General features: G+C 40.2%; 1 protein-coding gene across 1 annotated transcript; it reads left to right on the top strand.

Annotated features, from left to right (window-relative positions):
• The first annotated feature begins 1055 nt into the window (after nt 1–1055).
• On the top strand, nt 1056–19112 carry RASL10A (RAS like family 10 member A). Its single transcript, XM_089655443.1, has 4 exons — nt 1056–1209; nt 2056–2375; nt 5743–5864; nt 16134–19112. Exons 2-4 carry the CDS (start codon nt 2109–2111, stop codon nt 16393–16395), a joined length of 651 nt encoding a protein of 216 aa, XP_089511569.1. The 5' UTR covers nt 1056–1209; nt 2056–2108; the 3' UTR covers nt 16396–19112.
• Nucleotides 19113–19315: the final 203 nt, after the last annotated feature.

Below are 19315 nucleotides of genomic sequence, written 5' to 3'. Positions count from 1 at the left end.
GCCCCTCTGCCCCTGCCTGCCTACAGCCTCTCTAGATAATGTCACATACCCAAGAGGCTACAGGTCAAGTCTCCCTACAGTCTGGATCTCGCACATGGCAAGTGGAGGTCAGCTGTGAGTGATCAGGAAGTTAAATCAGTCTGTGTATGCAGTAAAGCAAGCTTGTTATACTCACTGTGGAACCTAAGGGGTTAATCCTCTGCATTGTGCAAAAAGGCTTTTTGATGCTGTCTTCTTTGATCCTGCCCTTCTTCTACTGTCCCCAATCTATCTGCTGATAGAACAGAGCCTTGGGGGCAAGTTGCACATGCTCAGTTTGGTGTATTGCTGGACAGTTATTTTTTTTCTTGGCAGAGTGCATGTGATCAGCACAGGGCCAATCAGCGCTGTCCAGACAGAGGGTCCAGGGATATGCAGCCTCATAGGACGATCAGGGAAGAATGAAAACTCCTCCTACAAGATTAACTAATGCTCTGCTGGACACGGATAGTGTCACAAAACTGCTATATATACTGCTGATGAGAAAAGGTATTTAGCACTTTATATTTAGTAAAATAATTGCACTTCCATGTTCTGTGTACTGTGGGAGACCAGATATAGTGAATGCAGGGTCCTGGGTTTAGTAACACTTTAATGCAACCATACCTATTACTGAAATCAATATAATTAAAACTCACGTGTCTCCATAGAACTCCACAAGAGATATAGTAGAATATAACTGTAATAGAAATTATTAGTTATAATTGACCACATTTACGTTTTCTATTTTTTGGTGAGGAAATATAGTTGCAGATTAAATAGTGGAAGATTGGATAAAAGCTTGTGCTATTCTAGTAGAATTAAGAAGGGATTGTGAAGACTTGTGCTTGGAGCAGGGGTCTCTTACAATGTAGTTGCAGTGGTCTCTAGAAGGGTAACTGTGAAGTAGTTGGAGGACCAGATCTGCAGAATGAAAATGATCAGTGTCTCTCAGTAGGAAGTGTTGATGATAGGATGCCGCAGTTTAGACCAGGGGGGAGGGGGCTTATTTGTATTCTGCAGCACGTGCCCCACAATCCTGCTGTGCTCAGCAAGAATACAACAAGGGGGAGGAGGGGAAAGGTATACAGTCAGTTCATAGGAGGATGCTGGCTTGGATGTGCTGTCGCTGTCCCTGGTGCTAAAGGTTAATGGTTGCGTGTCAAGTTTGGGCGCAGAAAGGCACAGGGGGTAAGAACATGGTTCTATGTATTGTGTCCATCACTAATCCTGTAGACAAAATATAGACCCATCCATACAAAGAGTCATTATTTATCTTTTTATTTTTTTGTCTTGACGTATTGAGATGAAAGGCTGATAAAATGTTACTTCTTATTTCGTGTTTTTCATCATGTTTGCACCCTTACTCATTCCTTGGCAAAGCTTTCGGTCACCAGGGCAGCGATGACCTTGACTGATGACTTCTACATCTAATAACCCATCTGCAGCTGCCAGCACCTCATCCATCCATCCTCCGTTGTGATAAATTACAAGGCTGATCCCATTGATTATTACTTCAAATCTAGTCCTTTATGCCGCTACAGCAATGGTGCTACCACTTCTATTGTGTCATCCATGTCTGACCAGTCAATGCTCAAGCACACAATGCCATTTTTCTTTACTTGGGACAACAATGATTTTTTTTTTTATTCTGTAATGGAGGTAGGGCTGGCACCTCATCCCTTTAAAACCAAACACAGAGGTTCTGAGACTAATTTAATGCAGATAAGGCACTACGTGAGTTTAATTACCACCTTAATCAGCCACAGAACCTGTGTAAATAATAATGTGTTTGGTTTTAAAGGGATGATGCGGCAATCCTAAATGGAGGTATCTTCATATCATTATATCATCTCATTTTACTAAAAACTCATATTATGGCCATCATTATTTCAGATCCTCAGGACATGAATGGTTCTACCCATAGAGGCTATGAAATGTACATTCTCTTTTACCTGTCTTAATGAGATTTTAGGCATATGCCTCTATGTACTACTGCTGTTTTTTTTCTAAATGTCATTTGTTTTGCTGTTACAGATGTCAGAATGAGGGTGCCCCTTGATTTCATGATCCTGAGACAATAGCTGCTCATGGCTGCAGATGTAAGAACAGGTGATAGGTGCAGGTGTGCTTGTATGAAGATGGTGCAGACAGTGCAGGTGGCAGTGCTAGGAGCACCTGGGGTTGGCAAGACCTCTATCATCCGGCAATTTGTAGCCCAGGAGTTCCAGGAGGAATACACCCCAACTGAGAGTAGGCAGCTGCACAGAGCCTCTGCAGTGCTCAGCGAGAGGATGTATGAGCTGCTCATCCTGGATTTACCCAACCTGCCTAGATACCCTGGATCTGCAGGACAGGTGAGGCCAGTATGAGGTTTGTTATATTCACAAGTTACCAAACTAGTATGTGGAATCTGCCAAATTACTGAATATGGAATATTTCCTGTGGTTCTTTGTTGCTAAAATGTCTGCAGACCAAAATAAATACACTGTAACCTTTCAGAAACATACTGTGGTAGTGCTGACCTGTGATTCTTTTACTATGCCATTGTATCCAGGAAATAAAAAAATGTAAAGTGAAATATGATATGAATATATATATATTTATTTATATATTTGCACTTAATCACATTTAAATCCTTTCCAACATTTTGGTCACCAATGACCTGTTCTCTGGATTATGCACATTTGACTAAAGGTATGTTTAGTTATAATAGCAGAAGAATGTAGTCCAGATGGAATTTTTATATCCAATATTGTGAGCCAAAGGGACATTCATATCAACTAGGGATTCATTGATTTAAATGTAAGAAGATACCATAAAAACTGAAAGCATTGCACATTAAATTCTCTTTGTGACCATATACTTTTTACTGTAAACAAAGCTCAGTGCTTATTTTTCTAGACAATAGTGTACATTTAAAGTGGAACAAAACCCAACAATTTAACTGATTTCCAAAACAGTTACATCCAAGGCATGCCATGTATGATAAATGATAATACATCAATATGCTCACCCTATTGCCAAAACAAAACAAAATACTACACTACATAAACTATGCACAAAATAATAAATCAATATAAATCAAATAAATCAGCTAAATTAAAAAACGAATAAAATATTACAAACGCAGTGTTCAAAATTCCAAGGCGATATAATTGTGTCCAAAAAATATTAAAGTCACACACTAAAGATGCAAATCCAAGTCTTCTCTACGGACACATTCCCAAAAGACTCCAAACTTCAAAGTGATCCTCAAAAAAGAAGCTAAAATAGTGTATTATCCTTATACCAATAATATACAATAATATACAACATATGTGTCACTTCACATCATATGTAACCATATATGTGATCCGTGTGCTCAACGTGAGAAAACGTGCTAGTGAAACACTCTAGTGATCCAAAAAATCAAAGTGCTGGTAGTAGTGCCCACTTCTATAGTGTAAAGACTGAATACCCTTACCAGATGGCAAAAGAAACAGCACTTTAATACCACTATGGGTATACACCATCCAAGGAAAGCTATTCCAGCCTGGATATATTCTTTAAGATGTCCTCATAGCCTCGTGGATAATGCTCCTAGCTGTCATCAGGACCTTGAGGAGGAGTACTCAGTAGTACTCATAGTACCCATGTTCCATCTCCTTGCTGCAGTCCTGTTCCTGATCCCTTCTCATGTGTTTGCCTGTGCTCTCACAGTTGCTTGTGCTCTGAACTGAAGTGTCAAGCCATCAAATGGCTGGTGTCATAACTGATCACATGTGTAGCACCATGAGAGCTGCAGATCAAATAGAGGCTAAGATGAATTCCATGGTTGTGAAAGAAAGGAGGGTTTAGTTCCTCTTTATGTGTCAAAAAAGAAACATATTTAAGGCTGCATTTACACCTGAGCAGAGCGATTTTCAGACGTTTGTATATGTGCTTTTTTTTTCTTTTTTAGAATTTTTGCAAGTGTATACAGATGTTTTTAGAAGAGTATTACAGGCATTTCATGCATATTCAAGTATCAGGCTTTTTTTTAGTCAGTGGAAATCACTAGGGGGAGGAGATCATAGGCTAAAAAGAAACGACTCAAATCAAGCGTTTTCAGGCATTCTCATTGGCGTCTATGGGAATAAAACCGCTCAATTCTACCTAAAAATAGCTCATGTACTGTTTGGAGCAACACACATTTTGTTACAAGCAACAAAACACTCAGCTATGAACAGGGTCCACTGAAATGAATGGGATTTTGATTGTTGAGCCTTTTTGAGCTTTGAGCAGGGCCTAAAAGTATGAGATAGCTGTTGTAAGATACAATTACTGTGTGATCAGGGCTTGTTTTTATCAGTCAAGCATGCATGTGTATGAGCAAAGAGTTGCGTTACTATGTGCTGTTTTTTTTTGGTGTCAGGTCATTACCTTTCAGTGCTCATAAGGTAAGTACAGAAATTTCAGGCCAAATGTCATTTTTGAAATGGTTAGGTTAACATACATCTAAGCCAACTTTTTTTTGTTTTGGATAGTGTGGGGAATGGTTGTTACTCCTGTTTTTTTTTTTTTTGCTATCTCTGTCCCTTTGGAGTCCCATAGACAAACATAGGATCGAGAAAGCAACTGTCTCTAACGTAAGGAAAATTCCTCTAAGTCAAGACATATGTCATCAAAACAAGTGTCGCAATTGGAAGATTTCCCCTTTTAATCATGTTCTGGTGAAAATTTAGCATTTTCCTTTTCACTTACACAATTATAGAGGGTGAGAATGTGACCAGTAGGGACAGAGATAACAATATTAACCTGTTTTAAAACTATTCAAAACTAAATACAAAGTTTTGGCTTTAAATTATGCCTGGAGTTAACAATGAAAATATATAACAGGTTATTACTTTATCAATGGAACAACTTTAAACCATTAATAACAATAAACAGAAAGTGCAAAATGTTCCTCCCCAGCCTGTGAGTGGACAGTCCCAGAGGTTCTAAGCACACTTTGGCACCACCCAAGACAGAATCCGATACTACCTGTATTAGACCACCACCTCTAAGTGTTCCTGAGGTGCCAATTACCATCTCTGATTCAGATTCCTCGCAGCCTTGTCCTGGAGAGCCTGGGGTTCTTGATAATCTGATGTAGTGTGTCCTACCCAGCAAGTTGCAGTATTAGCCAGCTGTTACAGGAATAGTCTTATAAAGCTCTTGGGGCACATTTACAATTCCAGTTGGGGGGCAGTTAATACATGTGGCTCCTCCTGACAATGTGAAGTAGCATTGTCTCTTTGGAAGGAAAGTATTGAAAATTTGGGGATTTACCTGAAATACAGCTGGATTCCCCAGTGCAATTTCTGTACAGAAGAGCTTAGACTGGGAAAGGGGGAAGTATCAGAAGGAGCCAGTCAGCACTGATGCAGTGCCCAGAGCAGGTACATGTTTCAGTTTGCTGCTGTCTCTTTAGTACAGGTGCTCTGCTTCTAAATGTCAGCCAGGACAGGGAAAGGAATCAGATTTGGCACTAGCAGTTTAGTGATCTGAATCAGGACACCTCCCATTGATTTGATAAGATATTTTGATGTATATGGTCTATATATTGCATAGGGATGATGATTACTTGCAATGTTCAAGAATGGAAGCCATTTTCCTTTATGTACACTAAGTCCTCTTTGATTTAGATGTCACAAATGTTTTTTAGCAGTGAACATGTTGCATTGACATACCTTATCCTGTCTTTTTATTTATGTCCCACAGGAGTGGATGGATCCACGTTTTCGGGGGCTCCGTAACAGCAGAGTCTTCATTTTGGTGTTTGACATCTGCAGCCCTGAGAGTTTCCACCATGTAAAACAGCTGAGGCAGCAAATCTTGGACAGGTCAGGATCTCACTAATATTCCAAAGTTTTAATGGATTCTGGGTGAAAGTGTCATCTACATTTTATTAATACAAAATGTATAGTGCAAAATCCATACAAGGATATTGGAAATTTTTAAAGAAAATGTATGCACACATAAAAATTCAAAAGTTATATTGTGCAGTTTGCTTTATAAAAAAAAATAATTTATGAGATACTGGTAATCAATAGTTTTCTCTTTACTGGCAGTAATACATTCCAGAGTCCCGCAGTATGGCTACCTTCCAAATGGACAGTACCATCATTGTTTTGGGTCATATAATTTTCCATACCACTTTACTGGAAATTATAAAGTTGTTAGAGATTATAACCATGTTAAAGCTATAAGACAAATGTAACACTACCACCCTCCAGATAAAAGCATATATACTGGGTGGGAGATACTAAATGGGGAGGTGCAACAAAATATCTTACCCTGCATACCCTACCTCCTTCAGACAACTCTGAATCACATACCTTTTAAACCCATTAAATCTCCTTTGAACAATTTAAATCTTTGAACAATTTTGTCTGGTGCTCTAAACCAAATGTTGTATTACAAATCTTCCATAAATAACAAATACCAGGAATCAGGTTACAAACTTGTTACATATGTAGCCTTCTTTTGGTAAGGGTTATGAGAAATGACCCTCCCCAAACAAGAATGTGCATTCATCCTGTAGGTAAATAAGAGAATCAAAATTTTCATTAGGTGGAAGAGTCGGTTTGATAATAAAGTTGGCAGTACCTCCTCCCAGGACAGGGCCTCTTTGAACAGAGGACATTCCCTTCCTGGGAAATTAACAGTAATCTAATCACAGTAATTAGGAGCAGAGGAAATACTGCAACCAGCATATAACAGTAACCATAAGCATATAGATGCACACCAGTATGGAAATAATACAGCTGTTATATAAAAAAGATACATCCAAAGTAAAAACAGGTATTCTCAGCAAAGGGTCCGATAGGAGTCCTGGTGGAATTGTGCACATATACCCGGGTATACAGATGAATGTTGCAGCAAAGTTCAGTTGCAGGGGCCCCTGAGGATGATCACAATGCAGTGTCCATCTTTGTGTTGGAGACCTGAAGATAAGGTCAGCGGTGATGGAGAGATCCTCCAAGTTTTGTCCAGCCAGTCTGGAACATAGCTTCTCACAGGCAGAAACTGTTTTGTGGCACTGGATAGCACAGAAGTGGTCATCGGATGCCTAACATGGCTCTAACCTTTTTTCAGTCAAGGCACCCTTTAAAATTATGAACAGACCCAAGGCACCCTTTAAAATTATGGACATTCTTGAGGCACCCCATTCTAAAATGTGAAAAACTATTCTAATAGCTTATACAATGCAGCAACATCCACACATGTAGGACTCCCAACGTTAGAGGGGATTTATTCTTTCAAAGCAAATACACTTTTGCACACTGCTACTGACTACTATTCCAGTGTTTCTCTTCTGGCTGTTTTTCTCCATCACTGAGCTAATGTGACCCCAGCAATGATGGGGAGGGGCAGGGGAGGGGCAAACTAGGATGCTGTGCAGGCAGCTGACATCCTCCTTATCAACTGATGATGTAATTGGTTGTCAGGACGCCGGCGGCTAGAAGGTTGCAATGATGCACAATGAAAACCTGTGACTTTGTGTAACTAAAAGGCAGGCTTGTTCCACCTGGTGGCTTGGGTTTTGGGTAATTTTTAGACATTTTGCAAAGGCACCCCTGAAGAAACCTCAAGGCACCCCAGGGTGCCTGGGAATCCTGGTTGAGAAAGGTGGCTCTAGCCTCTGCTGGTTAGCGATGCCCTAAGCTAAAACTAGCTATAGAATCCCAGACCAGTAGGAACAGGGTTAACTAAAATAACAGGAGCTGCATATAAACTTTATTGCAATAAACAGGTTTACCTACTAATATCCTGGAAGGTGACCACTACATACATACATACATACATACATACATATATACATATATACATACAGTCAGGTCCATAAATATTGGGACATCGACACAATTCTAACATTTTTGGCTCTATACACCACCATAATGGATTTGAAATGAAACAAACAAGATGTGCTTTAACTGCAGACTGTCAGCTTTAATTTGAGGGTATTTACATCCAAATCAGGTGAACGGTGTAGGAATTACAACAGTTTGCATATGTGCCTCCCACTTGTTAAGGAACCAAAAGTAATGGGACAATTGGCTTCTCAGCTGTTCCATGGCCAGGTGTGTGTTATTCCCTCATTATCCCAATTACAATGAGCAGATAAAAGGTCCAGAGTTCATTTCAAGTGTGCTATTTGCATTTGGAATCTGTTGCTGTCAACTCTCAAGATGAGATCCAAAGAGCTGTCACTATCAGTGAAGCAAGCCATCATTAGGCTGAAAAAACAAAACAAACCCATCAGAGAGATAGCAAAAACATTAGGCGTGGCCAAAACCACTGTTTGGAACATTCTTAAAAAGAAGGAACGCACCGGTGAGCTCAGCAACACCAAAAGACCCGGAAGACCACGGAAAACAACTGTGGTGGATGACCGAAGAATTCTTTCCCTGGTGAAGAAAACACCCTTCACAACAGTTGGCCAGATCAAGAACATTCTCCAGGAGGTAGGTGTATGTGTGTCAAAGTCAACAATCAAGAGAAGACTTCACCAGAGTGAATACAGAGGGTTCACCACAAGATGGAAACCATTGGTGAGCCTCAAAAACAGGAAGGCCAGATTAGAATTTGCCAAACGACATCTAAAAAAGCCTTCACAGTTATGGAACATCCTATGGACAGATGAGACCAAGATCAACTTGTACCAGAGTGATGGGAAGAGAAGAGTATGGAGAAGGAAAGGAACTGCTCATGATCCTAAGCATACCACCTCATCAGTGAAGCATGGTGGTGGTAGTGTCATGGCGTGGGCATGTATGGCTGCCAATGGAACTGGTTCTCTTGTATTTATTGATGATGTGACTGCTGACAAAAGCAGCAGGATGAATTCTGAAGTGTTTCGGGCAATATTATCTGCTCATATTCAGCCAAATGCTTCACAACTCATTGGACGCCGCTTCACAGTGCAGATGGACAATGACCCAAAGCAGACTGCAAAAGCAACCAAAGAGTTTTTTAAAGGGAAAGAAGTGGAATGTTATGCAATGGCCAAGTCAATCACCTGACCTGAATCCAATTGAGCATGCATTTCACTTGCTGAAGACAAAACTGAAGGGAAAATGCCCCAAGAACAAGCAGGAACTGAAGACAGTTGCAGTAGAGGCCTGGCAGAGCATCACCAGGGATGAAACCCAGCGTCTGGTGATGTCTATGCGTTCCAGACTTCAGGCTGTAATTGACTGCAAAGGATTTGCAACCAAGTATTAAAAAGTGAAAGTTTCCTTTATGATTATTATTCTGTCCCATTACTTTTGGTCCCTTAACAAGTGGGAGGCACATATGCAAACTGTTGTAATTCCTACACCGTTCACCTGATTTGGATGTAAATACCCTCAAATTAAAGCTGACAGTCTGCAGTTAAAGCACATCTTGTTTGTTTTATTTCAAATCCATTGTGGTGGTGTATAGAGCCAAAAATGTTAGAATTGTGTCCATGTCCCAATATTTATGGACCTGACTGTACATACATACAGTGGCACAGACCTTGCTATCTGGCACTGTGCATGTGAGATAATAACAAAAGGGCAGAGACTTGTCTGTTACTAGGATTCAGATCAAGAAGTTATGGGAAGCTATAGTTAAACAGCCAGAACAATTAACTAACAGTCTTTGATTCTGGCCTGGATAAAATACAGTATTGCAGTAATGCAAATGCAGCTCCTGTATGTGGATGTGGTGTCAGCTCTTCTTTCTCTACATCCTCTTTCTGAGTTTTATGAGCCATTCCCCCAGAGACAGGAAGTGCTAATATATAATTATACATAACACCATTAGCAGATAACAGGAGAGGGCAGCAAATCCCTACATGTATATGGTTTTGTACTCCTACAACCCTCAATGCCATTTATCCCGCCATTCCAGAGACCTACTGGAGATGTAGGCAAGAGCTGTGGGACCTGTTACATATTTTCTGGTCCTGTTCAGCCTTACAAGCCTTTTAATTTTCGATCCATGAGATTGTTAAAATATTCACCAACCGGAAGACCCTGAAAATGCCAGCATTTTTCTTCCTACACTATAACTTGGAATCCAGAAAAAAGTCATGTTAACACAGACCACTTATGCATCTCATCATTGTGGAAATCCTCTACACCTATGTTGGAATAGAAATGGATCCGGCAGGTAGAGGACATCAGGTGTATGAAAAGCCTGACAAGCTAATTTAATGACACTTACCGAAATTCCTTAATACTTGGTTTTACCAGACCAAAAATTCCCTTACCCTCAACTCTACCAACCATTCAACCTCCACCCCCTCCCTTCCACTCTCCTGACCTGCCTATGGGGCATGAAGAGCCCCTCTCTGGTGCACTCCCTGTCTTATTCCCAGTCTCCCACTTATCTGCTCACATCCTACTGAGATATAACCCCCTCCCCTTCCAGTTTCTGGAGACAAGCAACAGCAAGAGGAATGCAGAGCCTGACACATCCCTCCTTCCTGTGCATTCCTGCTGCTGCTTATCTGTGGAAAGTGTTCACAGCCAAGACAAGAAGCCTTTATGAATCAGCCACCTCCTTCATAGCTAAGCTTGCATAGCTAACAAATATATTTTGATGTACAGTGAAAGAAATAAGTATTTGATCCCCTGCTGATTTTGAATGTTTGCCCACTAACAAAGAAATGATCCGTCTAAAAATGGAATGGTAGGTGTATTGTAACACTGACAGACAGAATAGCAACAAAAAATTGAAAAGAAATGCATGTCTAACAAATTATGCACTGATTTGCATGTTCATGAGGGAAATAAGTATTTGATCCTCTTCACAAAACATGACTTAGTACTTGGTGGCAAATCCCTTGTTGGCAATCACAGAGGTCAGACATTTCCTCTAGTTGGCCACCAGGTTTCCACACATCTCAGGAGGGATTTTGGCCCACTCCTCTTGGCAGATCTTCTCCAAGTCATTAAGGTTTGGTGGCTGACGTTTGGTAACTCGAACTTTCAGCTCCCTCCACAGATTTTCAATCGGATTAAGGTCTGGAGACTGGCTAGGCCACTCCAGAACATTCATTTGCTTCTTCTTGAGCCACTCCTTTGTTGCCTTGGCCGTGTGTTTTGGGTCATTGTCATGCTGAAACATCCATCCATGACCCATTTTCAATGCCCTGGCTAGGGGAAGAAGGTTCTCACCCAAAATTTGATGGTACATCCATCATTCCTTTGATGTGGTGCAGTTGTCCTGTCTCCTTAGCAGAAAAACACCCCCAAAGTAGAATGTTTCCACCACCATGTTTGACAGTTGGGATGGTTTTCTTGGGGTCATAGGCAGCATTCCTCCTACTCCAAACACGGCGAGTTGAGTTTATGCCAAAGAGCTCGATTTTGGTCTCATCTGACCACAACACTTTCAACCAGTCCTCCTCTGCATCATTCAGATGTTCAGTGGCATACTTCAGATGGGCCTGGACATGTGCTTTCTTGAGCAGAGGGACCTTGCGGGAGCTGCAGGATTTCAATCCTTGTCAGCGTAGTGTGTTACAAATTGTTTTCTTGGTGACTGTGGTCCCAGCTGCCTGGAGATCATTGACAAGTTCCTCATATGTAGTTCTGGGCTGATTCCTCACCCGCACCACGAGGTGAGATCTTGCATGGTGCACCAGGCCTAGGGAGACTGACAGTTGTTTTGTGTTTCTTCCATTTGCAAAAGATTGCACCAACTGTTGTCACCTTCTCACCAAGCTGTTTGGCGATAGTTTTGTAGCCCAGTACAACCCTGTGTAGGTCTACAATCTTGTCCTTGACTGGCCTATGCAGAGTCCTGACTTCAACCAGATAGAACACCTTTGGGATGAATTAGAGCAGAGACTGTCAGCCAGGCCTTCTCGTCCGACATCAGTGCCTTACCTCACAAATGTGCTTCTGGAAGAACGGTCAAACATTCCCATAGACACACTCCTAAACCTTGTGAACAGCCTTCCCAGAAGAGTTGAAGCTGTTATAGCTGCAAAGGGTGGGCCAACTCAATATTGAACCTTACAGACTAAGACTGGGATGCCATTAAAGCTCATGTGTGTGTAAAGGCGGGCGTTCCAATACTTTTGACAATATATATACTGTATATACTGTGTATATATATATATATATATTAGCACAGACTTAAGCCAGCCATACAAGAGTCGACTTCCGAAAGAATTTTCTTTTGAAAATCTTTTCTAAGAATTTTCATTTGAATTTCACACCATTTAGTGGGCCACAGCAATGGTCAATTTTCGAGCGACCATCAAATTTGAGTGATCGGGCATGTTGGAAATTTTTTGAAAAACAAATGAATTTCCCATCAATCGTGTGAGAGATGTAATTGAAAAAGAAATGAGCACGAGCTTTGACCTTTGAAAGAAAAGAAAATTCTTGGCCACGAAAATTCTTTTCTGTAGCAACATGAGGTGAAATTGAAAGCTTAGTTGTTCGAATTTTGAAATCAACGATGGCACCATCGGATTACAAAATGCACAAAATGTCCGATTTTCTAAAGAAAATTTGTTCGGAATTTGACCCATGTATGGCCTGCATTACTTTTTCATCTCACTTGTGACAAACTGGCCAACTTGCGGCTTCACAGGCTCCAGCCTAGTTACACACAAGGGTTTATTTTCTAAAGCTGAAGAGTGCAAAATTAGGTGCACTTCAGCACAGAAACCAATTAGTTTCCAGGTTTTATTGCCAAAGCTTAATTAATCGCTTACCCGCCGCTGTATAGCAGATATACTGCTACCCGGTAGCACGGGTGCGCAAAATCACGTGTGTATATATATATATATATATTATATATATATGTGATTTCGCATTACCGGGTAGGGGGCACGCGTGAGCCCTGCCCACGCCACCATTCGCGGCCGCGGATGTCAATCACCGGGTCACAGCCATTGATTGCCCGCCAGAGTCCCGTGATTACCGTCAATCCCACTTCAAAGCCATCCCGATTAGTGTGCTTGCAGTGAAGCACACCCCCCCCCGCCCCCTTGTAAAACATTCCCTACACACAGTTAACCCTTTGATCGCCCCTCACATTAACCCCTTCCTGTCCAGTGTCATTAGTATAGTGTCAATGTTGTTTTTTTAGCACTGATCACTGAATTGGTGTCACTGGGGATGTCAGTGACACCAAGTTAGTTCCCCCCAGTGTCAGAATGCCGGCCACAGTCCTGCTAAAAGCTGCTGATCGCCGTCATTACTAGTAGGAAAAAAAAATTCCAGTATCTATACCGCCATTTGTAAATGCTATAATTTTCATGTAAACCAATTAATTTACACGTATTGGGATTTTTTATCCAAAGACATGTAGCAGAATACATTTTGGCCTAAATTTATGACGAAATTTGATTTTTAAAATTTTTTTACTGAACATGTTTAATAGCAAAGTCCAAAATATTGTTTTTTCTCAAAATTGTTGGTCTTTTTTTTGCTTATAGCACAAAAAATAAACACGCACATGTGACCAAATATCACTGAAGAAAAACTCAATTCGTGGGAAAAAAAAGGATGGAAAATTCATTTGGGTGTGGCGTTGCATGACCGCTCTGTTCTGTCTCTCCAATCTAAGCATTGAAAGTGTGATCTCTGTAACTTACAGTTGTGATGAGATAGCGATTACTCCAATCTTAGTTGAATAACTAAGATAGTGACTTGATCAGATGACACCTTGTAGATCTTGTGAAGTTTATTCCATAAAATGAAAGAATCTTACAACAATGAACATCAGATAGGTCAAAAGATCATAATGCGATCTGCTTTCATAAGACATGAGGCATGAAGCTGAAATGCATTTCTGGGAAAAGGGGTGGGCTATCTATACAGCAAGAACTAAACCAAAGGAAAGGGAGGAGCAGAGACAAAATGCAAAGAACACTTAAAGGCATATGACAGTCATGTGAAACATGACATGCGCAATTGTCAGAGTAACGCAGCACCGTAAAGCAAAAAATGGCCTGGTCAGGAAGGGAGGTAAATCCTCTGGAGAGCAAGTGGTTAAACAAGCTGAGGTTAGAAGCTGATTGTCTACTATGCACAGGCACACCAGATTTTGAGTGAACCAGTTTTAGTAAATCTACCCAACTGTCTCTTAATACCTCCATTAGGCGACAGAACAGACACTTGCCCAAGGTCATGAAGCAGCTTGTCACTAGGGAAGGAGCCCTGAGCCATAGACAGAACCTATACTAAAAATCTGTACATACCTGCACAATTAGGAGGCTAGCTTCCAGTAAAATGTGGACCTAGGGTTAGAGCATTCATTCCTCCCAAGTTTCTCCAAAGCCTCAGGGCTTTAGAACCCAATTCTGTAGTTACCAATTCTAGAGAAAACTGAAAACCAGTTTTCCCTGCTCAGAACAGACATTCTGGAGTCCTTCAACCAGTGACATCTAGGTGACATCTAACCCTTCTGACACTAACAAGGCACAGCACTGTCACAATATATAATATGGAAGATCAGTGGGATAGCTGTGACACTCCATCAGTTAATACAAACCCGAAATGCTGTAGTGTATGTATCATACACCATAACAATGTTTTTTTTTTCAGATTGTGATTTTTGTTTTTATTATAATTGTCATGCCAAAGAATGTTTATTATAGCTTAAGGAACTGCACCTACAATTTATTATTTATTTATTACAGGTACTTATATAGCACTGTCAATTTGCACAGCACATTACTTATTTATTATACATTCGTATCAGTCCCTGTCCTCAAAGAGCGCACAATCTAAGGTCCCTAACTCACATTCATACATACACATACTAGGGCCAATTTAGACAGGAGTCAATTAACCTACCAGCATGTCTTTGGAGTATGGTAGGAAACCAGAGTACCCAGAGGAAACCCACACAGGCACAGGGAGAATGTGCAAACTCCAGGCAGGTGGTGTCATGGTTGGGATTCAAACTGATGACCTTAGTGCTGCTAAGCGGAAGTGCTAACCACTTAGCCACTGTGCTGCCCGAATCTGCAATCTAAATATCCACATAAAGGTCAGGGTATGGCTGTAACTCACCTAGGATTGGTTTGACTAAGAAATATTTGAAAAACAGCCATCTGATTCTCAGTTGTGTATATGCTGGCAGTCCTTTTTTCCATTAATAATTACATGTAGATTTTTATCTGAAGAGTGGTTATGTCACCCCCATTAACATATCAACTACAATGTCATGACATGCTGGCCCATGAGTTATATTCAGAGTGTTAAGTAATGGAATACATAGCTGTTAGCAGAAATAAAGGATTGGCTTAGACAAAAACTACTTTCTTATTGGACATTACATATTGTATATTATACATAATGTGCTTGTCTATGGTTAAAGAAACTTGTATTTATTATCTGAATGGGAAGTCTCAGGTTTATGCATTTGTAAGTTTTACGAGTCAGAGCCCATCTGTGACCATTATTATGCCTATATCATACAAAAGGGGATATATTTATAAAATGATTTGTATAGCAATCCAGCCAGTGAAAGTGTATGTACATCTATTATGTGCGAATGGGAAAAAACAAATATTATTAGGTTATTTTCCGTGTTGGTCAAATGTTTTAATTGATTTAAAGTGGAAAATACTGCCTTGGCCACTAGTTAGCCTTAAGTATCATACTAAATTTCTATTACACTTAGCACCATCTAGTGGTCATGCACAGTATTTTCTGGTTTAAATCAAGGAAAAACATTCAACTAGCACAGGAAATAGCCTAATAACATTCATTTTTTCCCTCATTTTCAGAGAACATATGTAAACACGCTTTCACTGGGTGAATTGCTATGCAAACATTTTATAAATACACCCCAAGGTGTTAAAATAATAATGTTAGCATGTGTTTCTGTGTGTAGGTAACTGGAAAGAAGACAAAAACATATGTGTTGTAATTTCCTTCTGCAGTAAGCAAAAAATATTGGTACATACTGAAGACAAATGATTGGCATATAGCAAATGCGTTAATTTGCTTTGATCCCTCGGCTTAGGTTTATTGATGATATCTCTTACCTTAAACAGTACAACTTCTAATCACAACACATCTATAATGCATATTGCCCTTTGCCTCTCAGTTGGTGTCTGTCAGAGCAAATATCTCACACTGTTTTCTGCATGTCATTTGCTGTAGCACAAGTAAACCCCCAGTGGTTGTTGTGGTTGGAAACAAGAGAGATAAGCAGAAGCTTCGATTCGCCCCACGGCATGTTCTCTCTGTGCTGGTGAAGAAGAATTGGAAATGTGGATACCTGGAGTGTTCGGCTCGCAATAACTGGCACATCCTTTTACTCTTCAAGGAACTTCTCATCAGCACCACTGCAAGAAGCAGAAGCAAAACTCCCAGCATCTGCCTGCAGGGGGCACTGCATAGAGAGCGCTGCAGCGTTATGTGAGCAGAAGCAGTAATTCAGAAGCAGAATTGCCTCAAAGTTACAAAGACACAGCCATCACTAATAGAATAAGGGGGTTCAAGCTTCTGTGTTAGATATGAGGTCTTCTCAGCCATGTGCTGGAGTGAGGAAGCCGCAGTCTGCATGACAAGGGCTCCACAGCCAAATCCTAGACCTCTGAACACACACAGAAGCAAGTAATCTTCTATCTGTCATGTCACACAAAAAGAAAAGGGCTCCTCCATCAACACAAAGTAAAGCACTGCCATACCAGTGACCATTTGTTATATACCAGCAAGATTTAGGGGTTTATGGTCATTTATACATAATGTTAAAGCAATTTTAAACCCAAAACAATATGTTGTAGCTTAGCAATCCTTAAATATGGTGGCTGCAGTCATTTTCTTTTTTTTTAGGGCCAGTTCACACTACAGGCATTTCAGTGTGCTTTTTTCTGCAACCAAAATGCACAGAAAGTAGGTTATATGGTTGTCAATGTCCTAGTTCACATCAGTGCTTGTAGATCCAGTGCGTTTCGGTTGCAGAAAAAAAAGTAGAACAAGTTGTATTTTTCCTGCACAGAACTGTACTGGAATGCGGTAACATGCAGCACAAACGCACCAGAATGCACCAAAAATGCACTGAAATGCACATGTCCCTAGTTATGTTGAAAAAGAGGGGAAAATTAACCAGAAAGCATAAAAAATGCACCGGAATGCGTCAAAACGCATCATAAACCCGCCAAAAAACATCAAAAACATGCATGCAGAAAAACATTTGGAACGCATCTGGACTGTGTTTCTATGGTGTGCACTGGCCCTTAAGCTTTTTTCCCTTTATTTTCACCTGGTGATCTGGCCAGTATGACAGCATCATAGGCAATCTGGGAGGAGGGTAATGTTAGATGCTCTAGCAGATTTACATGCACTTGACTACCAAAATGAAAGCTAAAATCAGGCTAACACTTTTAGGCAGTTACTGTGAACACATCAGTAGGTGCATCCCAATCCTTCTGGTCTGACGGGTTCATGATAGACGGTCACATGGCTGTGAGCATAATCATGTAGGAAAATGACCCGCAACTCCGTATATGCTCTTCAAATTCTTGAATTTTTTGATTCTCCGCAAGAAACATAAATTCAGTACAGTAGTTGACGTGTTTCAGCTTTGTTGGCCTTATAAATAATGCAGGCCATAGACAGGTCGAAAACCGGCAGTTTTTAAAAAAAAAAACAACGAAAAAATCGGTCGTTCAATAGGCCGACGTTACTACCAATGGTAAAAAAAAACAGGCGATTTTCGGCATTTAATTACTTCTGTCCCTGCAGAGGGCTCCGCTATTATATTTGACATGAAAAAAAGTCTTGCGGTTGCAACAATGTATCCATTTCTATTCGGATACAGATGTTTTTATTCGTATACAAATAGATACATTGTTCCAACTACAAGACTTTTTCATGTCAAATATAATAGTGGCCTGGAATTCTTCTTCTTCTTCTTTTTTTTCTTCTTTTTTTTCTTCTTCTTCTTTTTCTTCTTATTGCAGGTCACGGCTCATGCGCAGATTTTTTTATCGGTAAAAAGATCAGCCGATTTGCCTATCATTGCTGGGAAAATCGGCCGATCAGCAAAATCGGCTGATTTTTTTCCAATAAATGTGCCAAAATCCCGAAAAACAGCCGACCAATTAACCCACTAACAGTGCGAAAATCGGCCAATTTTCGACCCATCTATAGCCTACATAAGGCCAACAAGGTTGATACATGTCATCTGCTGAACTGAATTTATGTCTTATAGTTACTGTAAACAGTTCTTTTCCTTTTGGGATAAAAGTTTTACATAAATGAATAAAAGGTGACCATTGTAAGCATCCCTGTCCATTTTAAATGGTTTGTTTCAACCCTCTGACAGTTTAGCTGGACAGCCTGGTCTGTTAAAAGAAGGTAAAAATAACAGAATTACTGACCAGACTGAAAGGTGAACATAAAGGAAAAAAAGTTTAAAAACAAAACTAATGTAGACATCACATCTAAGGACTGGTAAGCTGCAGTACAAGGCCTCATGCACACAGAGCGTTTTTGCAGCCACTTTTATGGGCATCAGGCGTTTATTATTTTACTGCTTCCAAACGGCCCTCCATGTTATCCTATGTGTCAACACACACATAGACTTTCAGAAGCTTTTAGTAGCAGTAGCGTTTACCAGCAGGAGAAAAAAACCCAGGTCCAGTGCGTCTAGGAGCAGCAGTGGTTTGGCTGAAAGAACACTTGACGTGGCTAAATGCGACTAAACACTAGTCGCATTTAGCGCTTGAGCATTAATTCATTTCAATGGCCAGAATAAATGATCATTCTGGCCAATTAAATGAATTAACGCCCAAGCACTTGACGCTTGTAAACACGCCTAAACGTTTGTAAAAGAGTTATATACTTTAACAATCGTCAGGCGTTTTTTTCTGCAAAAACGCTGCTGCCAGGAGGACGGCTTCTAGGAAAGTTTTTTTTAACGTCCTGTGTACATCAGGCCTAATACATTTTTGTTTTTAGGTTTAATATCACTTTAAGCAAAGCATAGTTATTATATGTCATCCTGTTTTTTGAATACTAAAGTATATGCATAGAAAATTTATAGGATGTTATTTGATATCTGCATCTGAGTCATTTTCACAAGATTTGTTAGCAATATTTGAAAAAATAAATATTCATCAAAAAGCCAGAAAATGATTATTACTTTCTTTACTGGGTTATTACATTTCAGTTGTTAGTTACCGACAGCTAATATTTTCTGTGTTGAAATGAAAAAGTGGATTAGCACAAGTATTTTTATTTCAGTTACATTATTGCTTGAGCAACAATCTTTTACGTGAAGCATGCATCAACATATGTTCATTTATCTGTAAAGTCGTGAGGAAGCATCTTTGTAG

Source organism: Staurois parvus, unplaced genomic scaffold, assembly GCF_062004578.1.
Source record: "Staurois parvus isolate SC_StPar_1 unplaced genomic scaffold, SC_StPar_1.0 ptg000840l, whole genome shotgun sequence".
NCBI lineage: Eukaryota > Metazoa > Chordata > Amphibia > Anura > Ranidae > Staurois > Staurois parvus.
This window is presented reverse-complemented; position numbering and strand designations above follow the sequence as displayed.